The sequence below is a fragment of the Pogoniulus pusillus genome, chromosome 16 (genome assembly GCF_015220805.1).
Source record: "Pogoniulus pusillus isolate bPogPus1 chromosome 16, bPogPus1.pri, whole genome shotgun sequence".
NCBI classification, from domain to species: domain Eukaryota; kingdom Metazoa; phylum Chordata; class Aves; order Piciformes; family Lybiidae; genus Pogoniulus; species Pogoniulus pusillus.
Genome location: NC_087279.1, coordinates 13,592,314 through 13,612,371, shown reverse-complemented (window position 1 = coordinate 13,612,371; position 20,058 = coordinate 13,592,314). Strand labels below are relative to the sequence as shown.

The 20,058-nt window shown below is 58.8% G+C and overlaps 2 protein-coding genes across 3 annotated transcripts; both read left to right on the top strand.

Annotated features, from left to right (window-relative positions):
- The first annotated feature begins 79 nt into the window (after positions 1 to 79).
- On the top strand, positions 80 to 6,014 carry ACY1 (aminoacylase 1). Of its 2 annotated transcripts, XM_064156601.1 has the most exons (15): positions 80 to 166; positions 1,437 to 1,569; positions 2,184 to 2,248; positions 2,714 to 2,818; positions 2,935 to 3,029; positions 3,210 to 3,286; positions 3,538 to 3,627; positions 3,852 to 3,908; positions 4,018 to 4,091; positions 4,202 to 4,251; positions 4,447 to 4,591; positions 4,675 to 4,743; positions 4,841 to 4,920; positions 5,198 to 5,258; positions 5,399 to 6,014. In XM_064156601.1, exons 2-15 carry the CDS (start codon positions 1,461 to 1,463, stop codon positions 5,561 to 5,563), a joined length of 1,242 nt encoding a protein of 413 aa, XP_064012671.1. In that variant the 5' UTR covers positions 80 to 166; positions 1,437 to 1,460; the 3' UTR covers positions 5,564 to 6,014. The 2 variants fall into 2 exon arrangements, with proteins under 2 accessions (XP_064012671.1, XP_064012672.1); XM_064156602.1 differs by lacking the exons at positions 3,538 to 3,627; positions 3,852 to 3,908.
- A 1,512-nt stretch (positions 6,015 to 7,526) lies between these two features.
- Positions 7,527 to 19,800, top strand: SEMA3G (semaphorin 3G). Its single transcript, XM_064156600.1, has 16 exons — positions 7,527 to 7,622; positions 11,309 to 11,469; positions 12,506 to 12,568; positions 14,084 to 14,203; positions 14,822 to 14,912; positions 15,023 to 15,139; positions 15,347 to 15,489; positions 15,569 to 15,683; positions 15,789 to 15,858; positions 16,062 to 16,206; positions 16,479 to 16,710; positions 16,831 to 16,922; positions 17,177 to 17,218; positions 17,380 to 17,605; positions 17,906 to 18,045; positions 18,136 to 19,800. The coding sequence occupies exons 1-16, from the start codon at positions 7,529 to 7,531 to the stop codon at positions 18,601 to 18,603; spliced, it is 2,319 nt and encodes a 772-aa protein (XP_064012670.1). The 5' UTR covers positions 7,527 to 7,528; the 3' UTR covers positions 18,604 to 19,800.
- The last annotated feature ends 258 nt before the right edge of the window (positions 19,801 to 20,058 follow it).

Here is a 20,058-nt window from a genome sequence, read left to right as displayed (position 1 = left end):
GTGCCCCGCCTCGCCATCTTCCCACCCACCTCCCCATGCATGCTCCCAGCTCCTCCCCTGCCCGCCCCCTGCTCGTTGCCAGCCGCGGGGCGGGCCGCGGCCGAGCCAGGCCGAGCCGAGCCGAGGCGAGCCGAGCCGGGCGGGCGCCTGCTGCAGCAGCGCGGAGGTAGGGCCGGGGCGAGCAGGGGTCCGGGCGGCGGGGCGGGCTGGGCTGGGCCGGGCCAGCAGCGCCCTGTGCCTTCGGCCTCCCTCCAAGCCTTCGCCCTTCCGCCACAGGACCCAGCACCCGCCCCATACTTGCTTGCACCCTTAACCACTGTACCCTGCAAACCCCCTACTGCTTTGCACCTCTCCTTTACCCTTCTGCACCCACTTGCGCTCCTAACCACGGTAGTCTGCACCCTCCCTCATACCCCCGCCTCTCACCCGCAATCATGGGATCCGGTACCTCTTTGCACTGCTAACCACAGTGTTCATCGACCCTCTGCCCTCTTGCCCTTGCTACTCCTACAGCCCTCTATCACAGTTGCTGCACCCCGACCCATGAACCTCGCTGCCCTCCTAACCATGGTATCTTGCACGCCCTTTCCCTATCTGTAATCACAGTACCTCTGCATCCCTAACTAGAGTACCCTGCAGCTCTAAGCGTGGTGGCCCAGAACCTCGGTGTGCCCTTTCATGTGCTGACCCACAGTATCCCTGCGCCCCTAATCACAGTCCCCCTACACCCCACTTATAACCTCTCTGCACCCCTTATTGCCCTTCACCTCTCCTGCTACAACCCCATGTGCCACTCAGCACCCCTCAAACACCAAGTAGCTTGTCACACTCCTAGAGCACTCCCCTGGCCCGTCTGTCCTCTGCAAGCACCTGGTTCCCCTCCACCGTCCCCACTTCCGTGTACCTCTAGTGCCTTCCTTTGCACTTCTCCAGCACACTCTAAGCAGGCAATATTCCCCTTTTCCTACCTGCACCCCCTTACACCAGCATCCTGCCTTCCTTGCCCAGCATCCCCTCAGACCTCTAACCATTAGCTGACCCTGACTGCTGGGTGCTCCTGCTCCATGCACCCTTCTTCCCTTCATGGCCTCCTTCCCCATTCTGTTGTCCCTCTTTCTTCCTTGCTAGCCCTCGAGGCCCCAGATATTCCCTGGATCTCACCCCTCATCTAATGCCTAGGCATTGTAGCTTGCCTTTGGCACTGCATTTGAGGCAGGAACATGCACTTTGGGTGGATGATGCAAGGATGATATCAGGGACACACCTCATCCTACCCCCACATCTAAGTTGAGGGGACTTTTCCTGTGGTGGCAGCGTCCAAAGACTCATGAGGAGACCTTTGCCTCATTCCATTTCAGTTTCTGTGACGACCGAGCCTGCTGGCGGACTTTGGAGGGGTTGGTGGGTGATTAACCATCTTGCCACTCTTCCCCCAGAGCTTCGCAGTCCCAGACCCTGCCATGGCACCCGGGAAGCCCAGCAAGAGCACAGGAGCCTCCGAGGACCCCTCAGTTACACTCTTCCGGGAGTATCTGAAGATTGACACCATGCACCCCAAACCTGACTATGGTGAGGATGGGTGGGACAGGATGTGCAGCCATATGGGGATCCAGCAAGGAGGCTTTGCAGCTCCAGTCTTTGGACCTGGGTCCCCAAGTCCTCTGCTGGAGCTGTTTTGATCGTTAAGGAGCAAACTTTTTGCTTTGTCTCTGCTGGCACCTTTGCCTGGGGCAGGGATGTCCCCTGAGAGCTGTTGTTTGCTTTCCCCTAGCTCTATGCTCCAAGCCCCACCCTCCCCCCGCCTTTTCACTCTACCCTGGCAGTGGGATGGATGCCGGTAGTAACCTCGTGTAGATTGTCCATTTTACATCCTTTCACTAAAGTAAATGAAGAGGTTTTATTATTTTCTCCTATGGAGGACTGTCCCTTCTGAACATTGTCTCCTCCCCTTTCAATTTTTATTTTCTCATGTTCTCATAGTCCTTGCCTCAAAGGGATGGTGACAAGCCACTCTTGTCCCTGCTCCTGGACACCTCTTGTGCCCAGGACCTCCATCACTTATCCTCTCTGGTCACCTCCTTCCTTAACCTGGGAACCCCTGCGAGCCTTGGAGTCGCTGGGCAGTGGCAGTGAGAAGGGAGAGAGATGCTGACATAACTCTGGGTGTCCCTGCTCCTTGCCAGATGCAGCCGTCCGGTTTCTGGAGCGCATCGGCACCAACCTGGGCTTGGCCTGCCAGAAAGTGGAGGTGAGCGAGGCAAGGAGCAGCCCTTAGTCTGCCTCTCCATCCATCTGTGCCCAGGTCCTTAAGTGACCAGGCTGCTCCCCGGCTCACTGCCCTGGAGCTGGGCAGCAGTGGATCCCCTCTGCCTGTAATCCCCTGCTGGCCTGAACACTTCCTTAAGCCTGTGTGCCGGCTGTGCCCTGCTGACCCCTGCAGCCTCCTGTGCTATCATTAGTCAGGACATCTCTCTGGCACCAGCTGTCCTAGAGGGCTCTTGGGCACCAGAAGGCACTGCACCTACACTCAAGCTGCAGCTGACAGCAGAGGGTGCCAGCATGCCCACTCCTGCTGCCTGCCCTCTCCCACCAGAGAAATGGGTGACCTGCCAGGTGGCATGAAGAAACTTTTACTGGGCTGATGCCAGCCCACTGGTCCCACTCCCTCTATCCTCAGCCAGGACGCCAGTGACATCCTGCCTTTGTCCCACAGGTATGCCAGGGCCGTGTGGTGCTGATCCTGAGCTGGCAGGGCACAAACCCCCGCCTGCGCTCCATCCTCCTCAACTCCCACACTGACGTCGTGCCTGTCTTTGAGGTGCTGGGACAGGGGGAGGGGTGGGATGAGTACAGTGGGGAGGACTGAGGCTGGCAGATGAGTGGGAGCTGGTGCCTGCCATGCCTCTTTGATGTCATGGCTGCTGTTCCCCACAGGAGTACTGGACTTACCCACCCTTTGAGGCTGTTAAGGACTCACAAGGCAACATCTATGCTCGGGGTACCCAGGACATGAAGTGTGTCTCCATCCAGTGAGTGGAGGCTCTGCGCCCACTGGGTGGGCACAGCATGAGGATGCTTCTTACTGGAGAGGATGGGATGCTGCCATACCTAGGGTCCCTGCGGCTGAGGAGGTCACCATTTGACCCCCCTCTGGGATGGCTCAGAGCACATCAGCCCCTCTGTGATGCTCAGGCATCATCTTCCCACAGGTACCTTGAGGCCATCCGGAGGCTGAAGGCAGAGGGAAAGTCTTTTGCCCGCACCATCCACCTGACCTTTGTGCCTGGTGAGTCACCAGGGTGACATCTCTTAGGGCAACAGGAGGGGTTGGCAGTTGGGTGATGCTCTGGGGTTCCCTGCAGCATAGCAGCTGGCACTCCTCTGGAATCTTCTTCCAGATTTTGAGCTCCCCTAGTTTGAGGCTGGAAGACGTGGGGTGCAGTGGTGGCACCCAGGCTGGCATGGAAGGAGGACTGAGGGGGTGATGAGATGGGGGACATACTGGTCCCTTCCTCCATGCCAAGTTCTTCCCCACAGATGAGGAGGTGGGTGGACACAAGGGCATGGAAATGTTTGTGCAGCGCCCCGAGTTCAAAGCGCTCAATGTGGGCTTCGCAATGGACGAAGGTGAGTGGTAGCAGGACTGGCACAGGGACGTGCCTCCTGTTGGCATGCCTGCCCTTTGCCTGTTGGCATCATTCCCCTCGCATAGTTTCCAGGGCCTCCTTTGGAATCTTATTCCCCAAGGCAACTAACCTGGAGGGGAAATCCTGCCAAGGCAGGGCAGAGCATATAGGGGCACATCATGGCATCCCTGTGCTCCACTGACATTGTGTCTGTGCCCACTGCAGGCCTGGCCAGCCCATCTGATACCTTCAGTGTCTTTTATGGTGAAAAGAGCCCATGGTGTGAGTTACTGTGTGCCCACCACCCTGTCCCTGGTTATACCAGGTCCTGGGGCACTGGTGCTACCCTGGGCTTTCTGCTCAATGCTGCCATCTCCTCCCGCTGCCACAGGGATAAAGGTGAAGTGCGTGGGCAGCCCAGGACATGGATCTCGCTTCATTAGCAACACTGCAGCCGAGAAGATGGTAAGAGAGGGGTTACAGCCTGCACACCCCCACTCACCCTCTGCCTGCCCTGGGGCTGCCAGGTTCTTGTCCAAAGGGCTGGTACTCTCTCACTGCCCTTCCCTCCTCAGCATAAAGTCATCACCTCCTTCCTGGCCTTCAGAGAAAGTGAGAAGGAGAGGTAGGAAATGGGCTGCAAGGTGGCTGTGGCTTCAGATTGGTCCAGGGAGTGGGTCCTTGGGATACCAAGCCAGCCTCTGATCTGGCATTGCCTCCCTGTGCCTCGGTTTCCCTGTCTGGGGATGGTGGCAAGGTAGAGGAATACTCCCCCTCCTTTCTGGGTGGTGGAGGCTGATTCTCCCTTGCATCCTCCAAGGCTCAAGTGTGATTCAAGCCTGACCCTAGGGGATGTCACTTCGCTCAACATGACTATGCTGGAGGGGGGTGTCTCCTTCAACGTGGTGCCCTCCGAGATGGCAGCCAGCTTCGACATCCGCATCCCACCCACTGTAGACCTGAAGGTGGGTGCCAGGCCAGCCTCACCCAGGAGGGGACCAGGCTGGGAGGTATCCTGCTTATGCCTCTCCTGTGGTCTTTGCCACAGGCCTTTGAGGAACAGGTGGCTTCATGGTGCCGGAGTGCAGGGGATGGCGTCACCTATGAGTTTCACCAGGTGAGAGACCTCAGCCACCCAGATGGATTGTGCCAGTCACCCACTCCTCTGCTGCATGTTCTTCCCCTGCCCCTCACCTGTCCTCTCACTCCCTCAGAAATGCATGGACCAACATGTCACCTCCACTGAGGAGTCAGATCCATGGTGGAAAGCCTTCAGTGGGGTCTGCAGGGACATGTGAGTAGTGTCCCCAGGAAGGGTGGGACACTGGTGGGGGCAACCTCTGGTAGGAGCCAGAGGATCTCCAGGGATCTCTGGGGTCATGGTAGGGGTTGGGAGGGGGTGTCTTCTGACATGACAAGGCAGCTCCCCATGCTCTCCAAAAGAGATGGGATGCAGGGTCCTGCATGGCCAAGGGATCTTCCTAGTGTGGTTTCTTTGCCTGTGAGGTGTCAGGGGAGCAGGGGACCCAGATGCCCCCATGCCCGTGCTGATGCCGAGTCTCGCTTGTCAGGAAGCTGCAGCTCAAGCTTGAGATCTTCCCAGCTGCCACTGACAGCCGCTACATCCGAGCGGTGAGTGTGATGCCAGTCCACCCATAAGTCCCTCATCTGGAGTGAGACCTGCAGCCCCAAGCAGGAGCTGTGCCCAGGCAGAAGGAGGCACCATGTGCCCATCACAGTCCCAGCCTCACCCCCTACCCTTCTGCCCCCAGGCAGGACACCCCGCTATTGGCTTCTCACCCATGAACCGCACCCCAGTGCTGCTCCATGACCACAATGAGTTCCTCAATGAGCAAGTCTTCCTGCGGGGCATTGACATTTATGCTCACCTCTTGCCTGCTCTGGCATCGGTGCCTCCGCTGCCTGCAGAGGGCTGAGTGCCCTGGTGAGGGGCAGGACGGACAGGTGCCAGGCAGCAGGACACAGGGCTTTAAAAAAGGGGTAGAGAGTGGGCAGAGCAAATACCTGACAGCCTGCTGGGACACAGTGGGCATCATACTGCGCTGGCTATGCTTAGGGTTGGCTCAGTGGTGATTCTTGTGCCCTGGCTGTGCCCTTGAAATCTGGGATCCAACCACCTGCCTTGGGGTTGTGTCCTCTTTGCCCGGGTGCCATCAGTCTTGTGCCTGGATGCCTCCTGCCTTTCCCCAATGTCAGCAGTGCCTCTCATGGTCCCTCTGCCACCTCTGGCTGCACTGGCTGTGGGGTGAGGGGCTGGCCAATGCCCTGCTCTGTCTGCCCGCCCTTCATCCTGCCTTCCTGCCCACTTGCTGGGGCAGATGGGGCTATCCTCTCCGTGCAAGTCAATAAATCTCCTTGGTAAGCATGGCCAGGAGCGCAAGTGTCTGTCTGTCTCTCTGGGTCCTCAAATGACTGAGGTGCCATGGATTTCCTTGGTGTGATGGGGTCTGCTGCTAGTCTTGTCAAGGTGGAGGACAGTGTTATGGGCTGGATCCTGCCTGGACAGGCTGTGGGCTTGCTACTCTGAAGCCTCCTCTCCAAATCAGCCTCGGGGTGCTGTGGGGAGCAGGAGCAGCTAGTGGTGCTGGGGTCCAACCTGTTTCCTCCCTCCTAACTGGTTCCTGCCATGGTGCCGCTCCCCCAGACCCTCTGCTCTGGGAAGACAGTGTTCAGGTCTGGGCAAGCAGCCTCTGCTTATGTGCCACAGCTGCCCGCGGGCTGCATTTCCTCCTGGCTCTGTCCTGTCCCACCCTGTGCTGCTCCCCAGCTCCTAGCCGTGCTGGATCTGTCCCAGAACCATGCTGGGCTGGGGGACACGAGGGCCAAGGGCCAGCTGAGGGCTCACTGAGCCAAGCTGGTGTGGTTCTACTCTGGACGGGGTGGGTTGAGAGCTGCTCCACTACAAAAAAGTTGGGGTAATCTGGGGTGGCTCATCCTCCTGCCCTCTGTTTTAATTAATAAAGCTTCTGCAACCCTTGGTGGGGGGGGGAAGGGGAAGAGGAGGGGCTGGGGCTAACGATGCTGCCTTATGCTGGGGGGGGAGCAGGGATGAGGTGGGTGGCAGTGGAACACTACAGAAGGCACCAGCCTCTCTGGTCCTTCCCCTCCATCCAATGTGGGGCTTACTCCAGTGATTTCGGGAGGGAGCCACACCTGACTGTGCACCCAGGCTCGATGGGGATGCCTCTGTGGATTCTCTGATGGCTTATAGGACCTTACTCCCTAAGCCTGCAGCCTCAGTGGAGGATAGCATGGGAGTGCTGAAGGTGCTGTGAGGCAGAAGGGGCCTAGTCCACATTCCCCAGTCAGGGTGCAGGTGAGCAGGTACCTCTGCAGGTAGACAGGGGTGCATCCCTGCTGCCCAGTCCCGTGGGTGCACCAAGTCTGCATGTGGCACCTCATGCCCCCCTCAATCCTGCTCAGCCTCCAAAGGCCTGGTGTCCCCAGCTTGTCTAGATGTTGGGATGGAACCTGACAGCTGGCTGCTTGTTGGCACTTGGAGATGACTCTGCACAAAACATCTTTTTGGAGGGCAGACCCTGGGAGCACGGTTGAGGGACCCCCACTTGCAATCCTTCGGGATGAAGCAGAGGTTGGCGGGGTGACTTTTTTGGGAGAGAGGTGTGGCAGCGCAGCCAACTCTAAAATTCTGGTGGCGAGTGAAGATTTGAGGGTGTGTGGGGCCGTCGGTGCCCCCACAGGGGATGGAGCCATCCTTCCCTGCTCGAATCCCCTCGCCCTTATCCGCGCCGCCCGGAGTGAATGGGAGGGCGGTGGGTGGCGGGGCCGGGCTGGGGCGTGCCGGGGCGGGCCAGGGGCGGTCGGATGTCGGGGCCCTATAAAAGCTCGGTGCCACCGTCAGCCCCAGGAGCGGCGGCGGGATGCGGGTGCTGGTGCCAGCGTGGGTGTGCGCGCTGGGGGCTGCGCTGCTGGCGGCGGGGCGCAGCCTGCCCCGGCTCCGCCTGTCCTACCACGGTGAGCCGGGCCGGGGGCACCTGCTGGGGGCGAGGGCGGGAGACACGAGGCGTGGGGTGCGGGGAGTCCTGGCTACACAGAGGTGTTTTCGGCCCCCCACATTGGGGCCGCATAGGTGTTTGAGGAGCCGCAGCGGACGGCGATGTGCCCTAAGTAAGGGTTTAAAGTGTTTCTGCGGGGAGCACCTTGCGCTAGAGGCACAGTTCGGGCTGGGATTTTGCTGCGTGGCTACTCTGCACCCCCACATCCCCACGCGGGTCATGGGGGCCCTACGAAGAGGAGAAGGCAAGGGGGATGCGCCGCCGGGCTCCGCGTCAGCCCTTCGCGTCCCACCAGGGCTCGTCTCCTGCAGGGGCAACTGAGGCTCGGCGCTCGCTGGCACCAGCACCTTCTGACATGCGGGCTGGGTGGGTGCCCTGGTGCGTGGGTTCTTCCTCGACGTGGGCATCACGGTGGGTGAACATCATCCTGCTCACCCCCTGCTGCCCGACAGGTTCCCCCGGGTACTGCTCATCCCTGGCAACCTTTCAATCCCCACCGCGCTGCAGAGCGAGTGCTGTGGTGCCAGCCTGGGGTGCTGCCCTGGCAGAGCCTGGCTTCAGTTAAAACTGTCTGTGAGCCTGCTCTGGCTTGCTACATCCCCTGCTCCGCCAGCTTAGTCTAGGGGCTGCTTCCAGCCAAACCGAACAGAGAAGTCTGGAGAGCCTGGGGTAAAGCTGCCTGGGTTGGGGTCCCCGGCTCAGGACACGAGACAGCTGCGTCCCTGTCTCTGTTCCGGGGTAAAGTGGGCGGCTTTGCGGGCTCCCTCCCTGCTGAAAGGGGGAAACGGTGGCCACACTTACCTTGGGAGGCAGCAGGACGGCTCCTGGCTCTGTCCCGTGATGGGATTTGGTGTGCTCAGGTTGGACTTGGCAGCAGGGCTAGGAGATTTGGAGGGCCAAGGAGAGCTTGGCCGTGGGGCTGCTCCCCGGGGCTGGGTGGGCTCCTTAGCCTCCCTTGGGAGTGAGCAACCTTTTGAAGCTTTTTTTCCCCCTCTTAAGCTGATTATTCTCTTCCTCTTCCAAATTTGAAACAGAAAAACTGCCGTTTCCCATGAAACAAATTCTGCCACCGCCTTCTCCCTGGGGGGAAGACACAGAAAATTAAAATCTCAATTAAAACCATTAGAAGCCTCTGAAATGAAAACTGGATGAACTAAAGCTGCTTGTGCTTAGCTTGTGTGCCTGGGCTTTGCATGGCTGGTGGCTCTGAGGCAGAGTTAGGGGGCCCATAGGAGAAGGCATAGTGCTGTGGGTGCAGGGGTGTCTGTATCCTCAGTGCTCCCTCTCACTTCAGGATGCTCTTTTCCTTCTGCTTTGACTTCTAGCAGTGGCTTATGTAAGAGGAGAAAAAGCATTTTGTTTCTGTATGGACTGGCAGCCTCCAGCCCAGTCTCCTCCAAGCTCTCTGCTCTCCCACCCGGGGGACCCTTGGGCTTGGTGGCTGGCTCCTGTAGGACCTTTTATCTGGGGGGTAAAGGGGATGGATAGGGCATGGCAAAGTGCTGCTCCCTGGGCAGATGAAGTCGAGGAAGGAGAAGGAGCCTAGGGCTGGTGTAATTGGAGGCGCAGGAGGAATTTGTCTGGGCTGGAGAAGAAGGGGAAGCCTGGCCTGAAACAATAAAAGGAGCTCAGTGACTTTACCAATGTTATTCTGAGCTGGGAAAATATTATTGCAGGGCAAGAATAGAAGGAGATGACAGCGTTTTCCTGGGCTGAGACCAGTGATACAGGAGGGCACAAGATGCTGGGCAACCATGGGGAGTAGGGTACCCCCCTGGGAGATGAGGCCGGAGAGGTCCTCAGTGCCTGGTACCAGTTCTGCTTGCAGGCATAAGGGTCTTACCAGTGAGGATGGATCCACTAGGGCTGTATCCCTCTATGCCACCAGCATCACCAGTTAGGACACTGGGACAGCCCTTGAGCAGCTTGGCGGGGATGGGAGCTGTGTGTGATGGGGTAGAGGTGACTGTGTCCCCCTCTCCAGGGATGGATATTGCCTCCTTTGCAGGTCCCAGAGAAAGCATTACCCACCATGATAGGGGCACAACAAGAGCAGCACAACAAGAGCAGGGCTTGATACCCCAGTGTCCTGGGCTGCTGCCATCTAGGACTGTCTCAGCACCACCTCCCTGGAGATATGTGGGGGATGTTTGGGCTGGGGGTTTCCCTGGGGACAGCAGTGGAGGCTGGCAGCCTTCCCTGGGGGAGGGTGTCTGGGGACAAGGCTGTGCTCATCAATGGTGCTTTGTCCTCCTCCTCCACACAGTGGTCATGGTTGCCTGGCCCAGGGTCAAGGCGGTCGCTGGGACAGAGCTTCAGAGCCTAGTGAAGCTGGGCTGGGCTGCTCTCTCTTGCCCTCTTTCTCTGCAGCAGCTGGGTGGGTGCCATCATGATGGAGATTTTGGCTTTCTAACCCTGAAAATAACTTTCCACCAGGAACCAGTCACAGCAGTGTCACTGTGAGGGTCCTCTCAGCATCCCACAGATTTCAGGCTTGCATCTGCTTTGAGAGCCTTGACTATCAGACCCTGTGGCTTTGGGGTGTGATGTTCACTCCAGGGACACAATTTCTCCATGCCAGTGCTTCTCCTGAAGTACAGTCCTAGTGTCATGGTGAGGAGGAAGCCTCTCTGACAGGGAAATGTGGTTAGCAGTGGTGGGCTTTGTGTGCTGATTTCCTCATGGTGCTGACTGATTGTCTGCTATTGTGTGCCTGGCTGGCACTGGAGAGGCAGGACCTACCTTCCACCCACTCTGTGTCTGCTCTTGCCACCCTCCTGGGATCCACAGGAGCCCAGCCTTCAGCCAAAGACATGGCAGAGCCTTCATCAGGCCCTCACAAACCACAACATGCTGCAGCATGGCTGCTGAAGGGGCCCAAAGTCGTTTGGCTGAACCTTGCTGGGAGCAGACTTGCATGAGACCCTGCTGCCTGTTGGCTCTGTAACTTTGGCCTTGGCTCAAGGGATGTGCAATACCCTGACAGGGTGAGGCCAGGATGTCCACACCTCTGGAAAGGGATGGAGATGGATGCTGCAGCTCACAGCTCTGGGACCAGCTCATCTGCTAGCCCTGGCACGGCTCTGTGATACTCAGAACCAGAAGCCCAGAGGAACCCTCCTGCCTTTGCCCCAATTTCATCCCTCTAGTTCCCTCTTGGAAGAGCCCTTAGTGAAGTTCTAAACATTTTTTCACATTCCCAAGTGGGTGTGAAGGGTCTTCAGAGGCTGGAAGCCCACAAGGCACCTGTGGTTGTGTTGCCCATCTCCATTTTAACTTGCCTTAATGCCCGTTTGCCACAGCACCCTTTCACAGCTCTGCCACAGGTGGTGGGACTCCTAGGGGTGCAAGAGGACATAGCTGTGGGACATTATCCATCACTTTTCCCTCCTGTCCTTGCATTGTGTGACAGCTCAAGGTGCTGGGGCTGCACTGTCCTGGTGAGCTATAGGATGGCATCTGTGGTGCCTCAGCACATGCAGCAAATGGGTAGGGGCTACTGGGCATCAGGATGTCCTTCAGGCTCCACACAAGCACTTGGGGCTGTGGCTCGTGGGGGGGACATTTTGGGTGCATGCTGCATAAGATATTCTGCAGGTCTTTGGGGATGGGATCACTTCTGATACTTCCCTCCCACCTTGTCAGAGCTTTTGGGCACCAATCGCTCGCTCCTCTTCTTCGGCCACCGAGGCTTCCTGGGCCTCCGCTCCCTCTACCTGGATGAGTACCGTGACCGGCTCTTTATTGGAGGGAAGGACGTGCTCTACTCCCTGCTCCTGCACAGGGCCAATGCAGATGCCAAGGAGGTGAGCTGGGTCCTGATGAGCGCCACAAGGCATCCTCACTCTGGCTTCTGTGCATTCCTCACCCCTCTGTGTGGATGATGTCAAACAAAGCCAGGAAAAGTCATCCCAAAGCAAGGTCTGCCCTGGGGATGTCCCCATCTCAAGTGCCCTGAAATGCATCCAAAAACTTGCCTGGCAAGGGTGGACTGGCCATGTGGGCCAGAGGGCAATTACTTGGCAATTAATTATAGTTGCCAGCCTAGGAGACTGGTGACACAGCCTACACATGATTCCCCTGGGTGCTGAGCAGGGTCTCGGACTTAAACTCTCGTAAAAAGCTGCCACTGGGAGAGCCAGTGCCCCCCATTCTCATCTGGGCATCCCCTTTGTGGGCCAAATATACAGTTGAAAGCCTGCAGAGACAAAGAGGCAAAAGCATCTATCATTGCAATAAGCTGAGCCTGTGCTCAGCTGGCTCAGCCCCCAGACCTCTCCTGGCTCCTTGGTGGGAGAGGCGATGGACCAGAGTAATAATGCTGAGCAGTAATCCCCCTCCTCCTTCACCCTCTGCTTTTCAACTTCTTGTTTTTTAAACATGGCTCTGAGACATTTCTAGCTGAAGAAAGTGGAAAAGGAAATTAAATGCCCCTCAGCGAGCTGGGTCACTGCAGTGGGGTCAAGGGCTTGTGTACCCAAGCTGGCCTTCAGCTGAGAGCCGCTGAAGGCAGTGAGGCGTTCGGACTCCATTGCTCCCTGCTGTCCCCCAGTGTCCCTTCCCCAAGCTACCCGTGATCTCACCCCCTTCCAGGGCAGCTCTGTGTGGCCATCCAAAACCAGCCTGGTTGTGGGCTGGGACAGCCAGGGTGCATCTCCCCAGGAGGAAGGATCTGCCTTGGGTCACTGGGTGAGAGCCCTGGGCTGGGTGGGTTCTGGGAGCTGTTTGTCATGCTCTCTGCACCTCTCCATCACATGTCATCAGAAGCCTGGGGACATGTATTTGCAAGGCTGGGTCCCTTCTGTCCCCCCTCCCTACTCCAGCAGGTTCTGTGTGTTTCAGGTCTACTGGCCACCCCTCCCTGGGCAGACAGAAGAGTGTTTTCGGAAGGGGAAGGACCCAGGGGTGAGTCTTGCCTCGTGTGTGCTCTGCCATGAGCTGTCTGTCCCTGTGTTGGGGCTGTGCCATGGAATCCTGCTGGGGATGCCCCCGTGGGGCTCATAGGCTGCTTAATGCTGGGGCAGACCACACAGGATTCTGGTGTGTGAGGGAAACTGAGGCAGGGAGTTGGTGACTAGGCCTGGCCATGCTGGAAGCTTGCTCTGGGCTCTGAAAACTCCATCTCCAGGGCGCTGCTTAGCTCTGCAGCACAGAGCAGTAGCCAGATTGCCCCAAATGTGGCCACACTGAGTTGACAGGAGTGGCTGGGCTCTGAGGGACCAAAAGCCCTGTACTGGGCTCCAGACCCTGGTGATATTGGCCCATCCTGGCCATCCCTGGTGGTGAGAAATATGTTAACTTGACCTCACCTCACTCCCCAAACCTTACCCATGTGTGCATCCCCCTGCCCTGACATAACGCAGGGCTGTGGCGAGGACAAGGTCCCCACAGCTTTCCTGGCCCAGACGAATTGCTCCCGGGGGTCCCTGTCCTGCTCCACGTGTTTATTTTACAGGCTCTCACTGACAGACACGAGCCAGGCAGGGTCGACTTCTTATTTTTCTTGAAAATAGATTAAAAAAAAAAAAAGCTATTTTAGAGGCTCTTTGCAAAGGGAAAATAAACAGCAGGGAGGCTGGGAACCCCTAGAGCAGCTTCATGGTGGTGTTCCCAGCAGACGAGGGGCCTCATGTCCCACACAAGGGGGAATGACGGGGAGCCAGCAGGGCTGGCACTGGGTAGGGGGTTGCCTCTGAGCTAATGGTGGTTCTGCCCAACTTGAGCAGGAGCCCTTTTCCCGTGGGAACTGCCAGGAGATGCTGCTCAAGGTCAGAGGTGGCAGGGCTGCAGCCCTGGGGTTGTCATTGTTAGTGGTCCCCCATAGAAGGGGACAAATGCAGACAGTAGTGACTGGAGCTGTCCTGCAGGCAGCCAAGGATGCCCAGGGGTATCCATCTCTGACTCCTACACTTCCTCCTTTTGTTTCCTCCCTGGTGAGCAGGAATGTGACAGGGAAGGACGTTCCTGTATCTGGTCACGTCCTGGGTGCTAGGAAGAGGAAGAGTTCTCAGAGATTTGGGGCTGGGTGTAGGAGCTGCCATCAGGAGCTTGCTGGGCTGTAACCTTGCCTGGCTCGCATGGGCTGTGTGATGGGGTGGGCACACAGGATCCCACAGGCAGGAGATGCCCAGGTTCTGTCTGGATCATGCATGGTTCCCCTTGGCAGCAGGAGGACCAGTAAAAAGCCCCATCTTTCTGCAGTGGCCTGAGGTCTACCCAGATGAAGTCCATCCAGGCCCTGTCAGTGGGTGCAAGCTGCCATCTCACGCCCTTGGCAGGGGAGTGAAGGCAGAGAGTCTGGGGCACAGCCGGGCCCAGGGCTGGGCCTCACCCGTTGTTGGAGTGCCCCAGGACAAGGCAGGGAGCTGGGTGTTGACAAAGCACTGAGACTTCTGTGACCCTCCCCTGCTGTCCCCTCAGACCGACTGTGCCAACTACATCCGCGTGCTGCACCCCTACAACCGGACACATTTGCTGGCCTGCGGGACAGGAGCCTTCCACCCTGTCTGTGCCTTTGCTTACGTGGGGCACCGTGGAGAGGTAGGACACACGGTGGTGGGGTGTCCGTCCTGAGCACCCCTGGTGGGACCCCCTGGGGAGGTAGACCCTCGTAGTCTTCCTCCCTACTGAGGATCTTTGGGACTGTGAGAGGATGTGGGACGCAGTGTTTGCCCCATGCTGAATACCGTGTGTGTGTGCCAGGAACCAGCTCCCTCTTGCCCCCTTGCCCTCTCCAGCTCCCCCACCTTTCTGGTCTGGCATCACCTTTCCAGACATCCTCCGGGGGCTGTGACATGGGTGGTGTTTTTTCCTTTCCCATCTCACTGCTCTCAAACCAGGCTGGCTGGGGTGGAAAGGCAGGATTCTCTGTTCCCCCTCTGCAGCAGGCAGAAGCCCTGCCCATGCCATGATGCCTGCAGCCAAGCTGACTGGCAAGCAGTGGGTCTGGTGGGTCCCTCCAGCTGCTGCACATCTTCATGCCTCAAAAAGCATTGACTTGGTGCAGATGGTCCCTTGGGGAGTGTTGGGGCTGCAGGTGCTTGCAGTGATGTGCCTATCACCAGGGACCAGTGCCAGCCCCTATATGCTCAGCAGGACCCACTGCCAGGGCACGGTGTGGGGCTCACTGCCTGCTCCCTGCCACTCCCCCTCACCCAGCATGTCTTCAGCCTGGACCCTGCCAGCGTGGAGACTGGCCGGGGCAGGTGCCCGCATGAGCCCAGCCAAGCTTTCGCCAGCACCATCATTGGTGAGTTGTCTTCCTCAGGGACCTGAGAGCCTTTGGGGTGTCAGGACCAGGGCTGGTCCCCGTGCCAGCCGGAGCTGACTCCCAGCCCCGTGGTGGGGTGTGTGTGCCAGGTGGGGAGCTGTACGCTGGCCTCTCCGCGGATTTCTTGGGCCGAGATCCTGGCATCTTCCGCAGCGCAGGGACCCGCTCCGCCCTGCGCACCGAGGTGGACCAGAGCTTGCTCAGCGGTACCAGCTCCCTTCTGCCCCTCCCCACCCCAGCTGGGCTACTGCTGGCGAGCAAGAGCCTTGTGGTAGCCAGAGCATCTGCTGGTATAAGCTGGGCAAGGCACTGGGGCAGCAGTGGACCGCCTGCAGCCCCAGTGTGGTGGGGGGGTCCAGAGGTAGTGGCTGTGCCCTCTTGCACCATCTGATGTGGTTGGCTCTTCCTTGTAGACCCCAAATTCGTGGCAGCCCACCTGATCCCAGACAACAATGACCGGGACAACGACAAAGCCTATTTCTTCTTCACGGAGAAGGTGGTGGAAGTAGATAACCAGGAGCCCACCATCGTCAGCCGGGTGGCTCGGGTCTGCGTGGTGAGATACTGGGGGAGACCACAGGGGACAGGGATGTGCCAGGTCACAGAGTTAGCCCTGATGCTCCCTGTCCCTGCAGAATGATGCTGGTGGCCAGAGGGTGCTAGTCAACAAGTGGAGTACCTTCAACAAAGCCCGTTTGTTGTGCTCTGTGCCTGGTCCTGGTGGCATTGACACGCACTTTGATGAGCTAGGTAAGAGGTGCATGGAGCTGGGGACCTCAGCAGGGCTGATCCCTTAGGTGGTGGCTTCAGGAAGCCCTTGGGCTTCCAGGAGAAACCCTATGTTTTCACCTCCAGAGGATGTCTTCTTGTTGAGGACCAAAGATGGAAAGAGCCCAGAGATCTACGCTCTCTTCAGCACTGTCAGGTGGGTGGTGCAGCTCCAGCCTCTGGGGACTTGCAGCTGCCCATGACTTGCCCTGTTACTGTCACCATGTGGCTGCTGGCTGGTCACCAACCTCTGTCAGTTCTGCTCTGGTCTATATGGAGATGTTGGTGCTCCCATGCCTGCCACTGATGGTGCCAGCACTAAGCAAGGCTCTACTCATGCCCTTCACCATCCCCTTTCAGCCATGTTTTCCAGGGCTCTGCTGTCTGTGTGTACCGCATGGCTGACATCCGGGAGGTCTTCAACGGGCCCTTCGCCCACCGGGAGAGCCCCCACCACCAGTGGGGTGCCTATGAGGGCAAGGTGCCCTACCCACGGCCAGGCGTGGTGAGCAACTCCCTGGGTCGGGGGAGCTCCAGGCCCCCTCCTCTGACTGCTCTTCCAGAGGTGGTGGTGGGGACAGTCACTTCACCTTCTCACCTGCTGGGATGAGCCCCCTATGGGATCCACCCCACAGCTGCTGGGGACCAAGGTCTGGCAAATGGGTTGAGAAGATGGAATGCAGAGAGACCCAAACCAGCTCTGTGGGATGGCAGAGGAGAAAGGAGGGATGGGTGCTAGGGTGCCTGGGCTGAGCTGGTGTAATCTCATCCCCACAGTGTCCCAGCAAGACTACCAACCAGCCTCGGCAACAGTATGGCACCACCAAGGACTTCCCCGACGAGGTGCTGCACTTCGCCCGTGCTCACCCCCTGATGTACAAGCCTGTGTACCCCCGGCACCGCCGGCCCCTCCTGGTGAAGACTGACCTGCCCCACCGCCTGCACCAGCTCGTGGTGGACAGGGTGGAGGCTGAGGATGGACAGCATGATGTCCTCTTTCTTGGGACGGGTGAGTGGCAGGTGCAGCACGCAGGAAGAAGCCCCAGTGCCGGGGTTACTGGTGGGCTTGCTGCTTGTGGGCAGATGGCAGGGTGCTGACAGCTGACACGTCCCATCCTCCTCCCTGCAGATGCTGGTTCAGTGCTGAAGGTGGTGGTCCTGCAAAAGACAAGCTCAGCTGTAACTGAGGAAGTTTTTCTAGAGGAGCTGCAGGTTTTTAAGGTGCTACTTATAAGGAGAGAGGCAGTGGGGTGGGCTCATGTTGAGGGACCCACATGGGGATGGAGGCTCAGGGCTATCACTGCACTGTTGGGCACAGGGAGGTCTCAGGGCTGTGTGGGCAGTGTGGCTGGGAGTGTTTTCATGCTCCCCACAAACACTGGTGGTCTTACCCCAGTGCCCTGGCTGCTCTGAATGGGCTGGGCTCTCTGTGCCGAGGTTTTCACTGACCTCATATCTGCTCTGGTCCTCTGCAGACACCTGTGCCCATCACCCAGATGGAGATATCTGTCAAGCGTGTAAGTACAGACATAGCTCTGCCATAGGGCTGGGGACAGGACAGGTGACCAGCGGGCATTGAGCTGTTGTCACCAGACTCCCAAAGCCCACAAGGTGCTTGCTCTGAAGGGGGAGTCCCCTGGGTGCTACCAGCAACATCATCTTAGTGCTGTTCCCTCAGCAAATGCTCTACGTGGGATCTAGCCTGGGGGTGGCTCAGGTACGGCTGCATCAGTGTGAGACCTACGGCACAGCTTGTGCGGAATGCTGCCTGGCCAGGGATCCCTACTGTGCCTGGGATGGCACTGCCTGCACCCACCACCAGCCCTCTGGCAAGCGCCGCTCCCGCCGCCAGGACATCCACCATGGCAACCCTGTGCACCAGTGTCTGGACCAGAACCTGACTGGTGAGAGACTGGGGCAGGCCCAAGGGAATGAGTGCTCATTGGAGTGCTCTGAGATGTCCTGGCATCCAAAGCTCTTGGCATGCAGAGGGCCTTGCAGCCAACCCAGATGGGTTGAGGCACACTTGACTCACTGTCTGTAGACTGTGGGGTGCCTCAAGAGAAGGTGGGTGCTCCTGGATCTGGACTCAGTTCCAGGGAGAAGGGGACTGAAGCCAGACAGTGGCTGAGGGGTGTCAGTAACTGGGCATGCAGAAGCCTGGCTTTGCCCTCCCCATGAGCCCATGTCTATCTTCACCTCAGTGGACGATTTTGAGAGCGTTGAGGAGAAGGTGCTTTATGGGGCGGAGGACAACAGCACCTTCCTGGAGTGTGTGCCTCGGTCCCCTCAGGCCAGCGTGCAGTGGTTTGTGCAGAGACCCCCTGACGAGCAGCGGGATGAGGTGAGGCTTCTCCCATGCCTGCTTTGCTCCCCACAGAAGGGACAAGGGGCTGGACCCAGATCCCCCTCTCAACCTCGTGATCACCAACAGGTGAAGACGGACGAGCGGATCCTGCAGACGGACCAAGGGCTTCTCTTCCGCAGGCTGCACCGCCACGACGCTGGAATCTACTACTGCAAAACACTGGAGCATGGCTTCACCCAGACAGTGGCCAAGACAGCCTTGGAGGTGATCACCAGTGAGCAGCTGGCACATACCCTCCCCCGGGAGCGGGGTCACAAGTCCCCATACCTGTCTTGCCCTGAACTCTGGCTGACACCACAGGTTCCCAAAACCTGGTACAAGGACATCATGCACCTCATCAGCTCCCAGAACTTGCGGCGGGTGGAGGAGTACTGTGCCCGTCTCTGGTGTGGCAGCAGCCGCCCCCACCATCGCAAGAGAAAGATGGCCCAGGGCAAGCATGTCCTGGGCAGTGTGGATGTGGGCAAGAAGGCACAGATAGCCAAACCCCGTGGCGAGAGAAACCGTGTGCCGCGGCAAGCGGCAGCCACTTAGAGAGGGCAGGGCGATGGACATGGGCTGGCCATGGGCAAGGACTGGTTCTCCATGCTGCTGGTGGCCCTGGGGGCCTCTTGCCCTGTCCAGTGGCTTGCAGTGGTATCAGCTTGCTCCCCCCAGCCATGGTGGATGGGATGCCAGGGCCAGCTCTTGGGCAGGTCCCCAGCACCCCCTGTGGCTGCAGGGCCAGGTCCAAAATAGGTGGCATGGGGGGATGCGTTGTCCACCCTCCTTGCTCTCGCTGGGTGCTGTGCTGGGTTGCAGGGCAGGATGGGGCTTAGCACATGAGGTACCACTGCTGAGCCGTCACCACAGGGACCTTGCCCACTGGCTTTCTCCACAAATATAGGGACCAAGCACAGTGCCACAGGGAGTGGCTGATGGCTCCAGGCTCCTTCTGTGCCAGCATGGGGCCTGGGAAAGATGATGCCTTCTCTCATGGTAGGAAAAAAAACCACTCCACAACACCTTTGTGGCCAGCACAAGCCCCAACATCTACTGCAGTAAGGGAGCTGGAGCTGTGCTGTGCTGCGCCAGCCAAGGTGTGCCCTGGGGAAGAGGGCTCCTTCCCACCTTCCCTGTGGCACCAGGACACGCTCAGGAGAGGCAGGCTCTGTGTAGGTGCAGCTCCCCCGCGTCCCTTCCATCCCCCCCCCAGCCACTGGCCGTTTTAGGGCTGGGCAGGATCAAGCAAACGGCCGTTAGACTCGTTCCTAGGTAAACACAGGAGAGGCACTGCTGCCATCACTGTCACCGTGCCCAGGAGGAAGTGGGGACATGCAGAAGAAGGTGACCCCAGCAGTGAGGGCGGATTGCACTCCAAACCAGGGGTTTCTGGTGCTTGGTGGTCCTGTGGGGCTGAGTGGGACAAGGCTGTTTTGGGGAAGCTTGATTTTGGCTGGCGAAGTTAAACCAGTACCCAGGGCCTCTCACAAGGGCAGGAGCTGAGGGTAGGTGTGTGGAGAGCACCCGCGGGCTGCCAGCAAGGTGCTCGCTTGCTTTCCTCCCCCGACGTGAGCTCATTCACCTCACCCGGTCAGCCCGGGGTGATAAACATCTCCCCCTTCCTGGGGCAGGGCAGCCCCACACAATGGTGTGAACCGAGGCCCTGCCGGGACGGGCATTGTTCAGAGGCAAAGGAACGGGAAAGAATAATAATAATAATAATTAAAGCCCCTAAATAGATCGCACAGAGCCAGGTCGTGGCGTCATCGCCCCTCCCCCGCGTGGGTTCGTGCCGCAGCAGCAGCAGCACAGCGCCGCAGCGCCCTGCGAGGGCTTTGACGGGAGCCAAGTCCCTGGCAGCACTGCCCTGTCCCACAGCACGCCCGCGGAGATGAACTCTGGGTCTCGACCCTCTTCTCCAGCTGCCCCTTTCACCTCCCCTGCAAGCTCGAGGGGTCTGCCGGGGTGGGAGCGCTGTGGTGCGGCTGGAACGCTCAGGCATGTCCT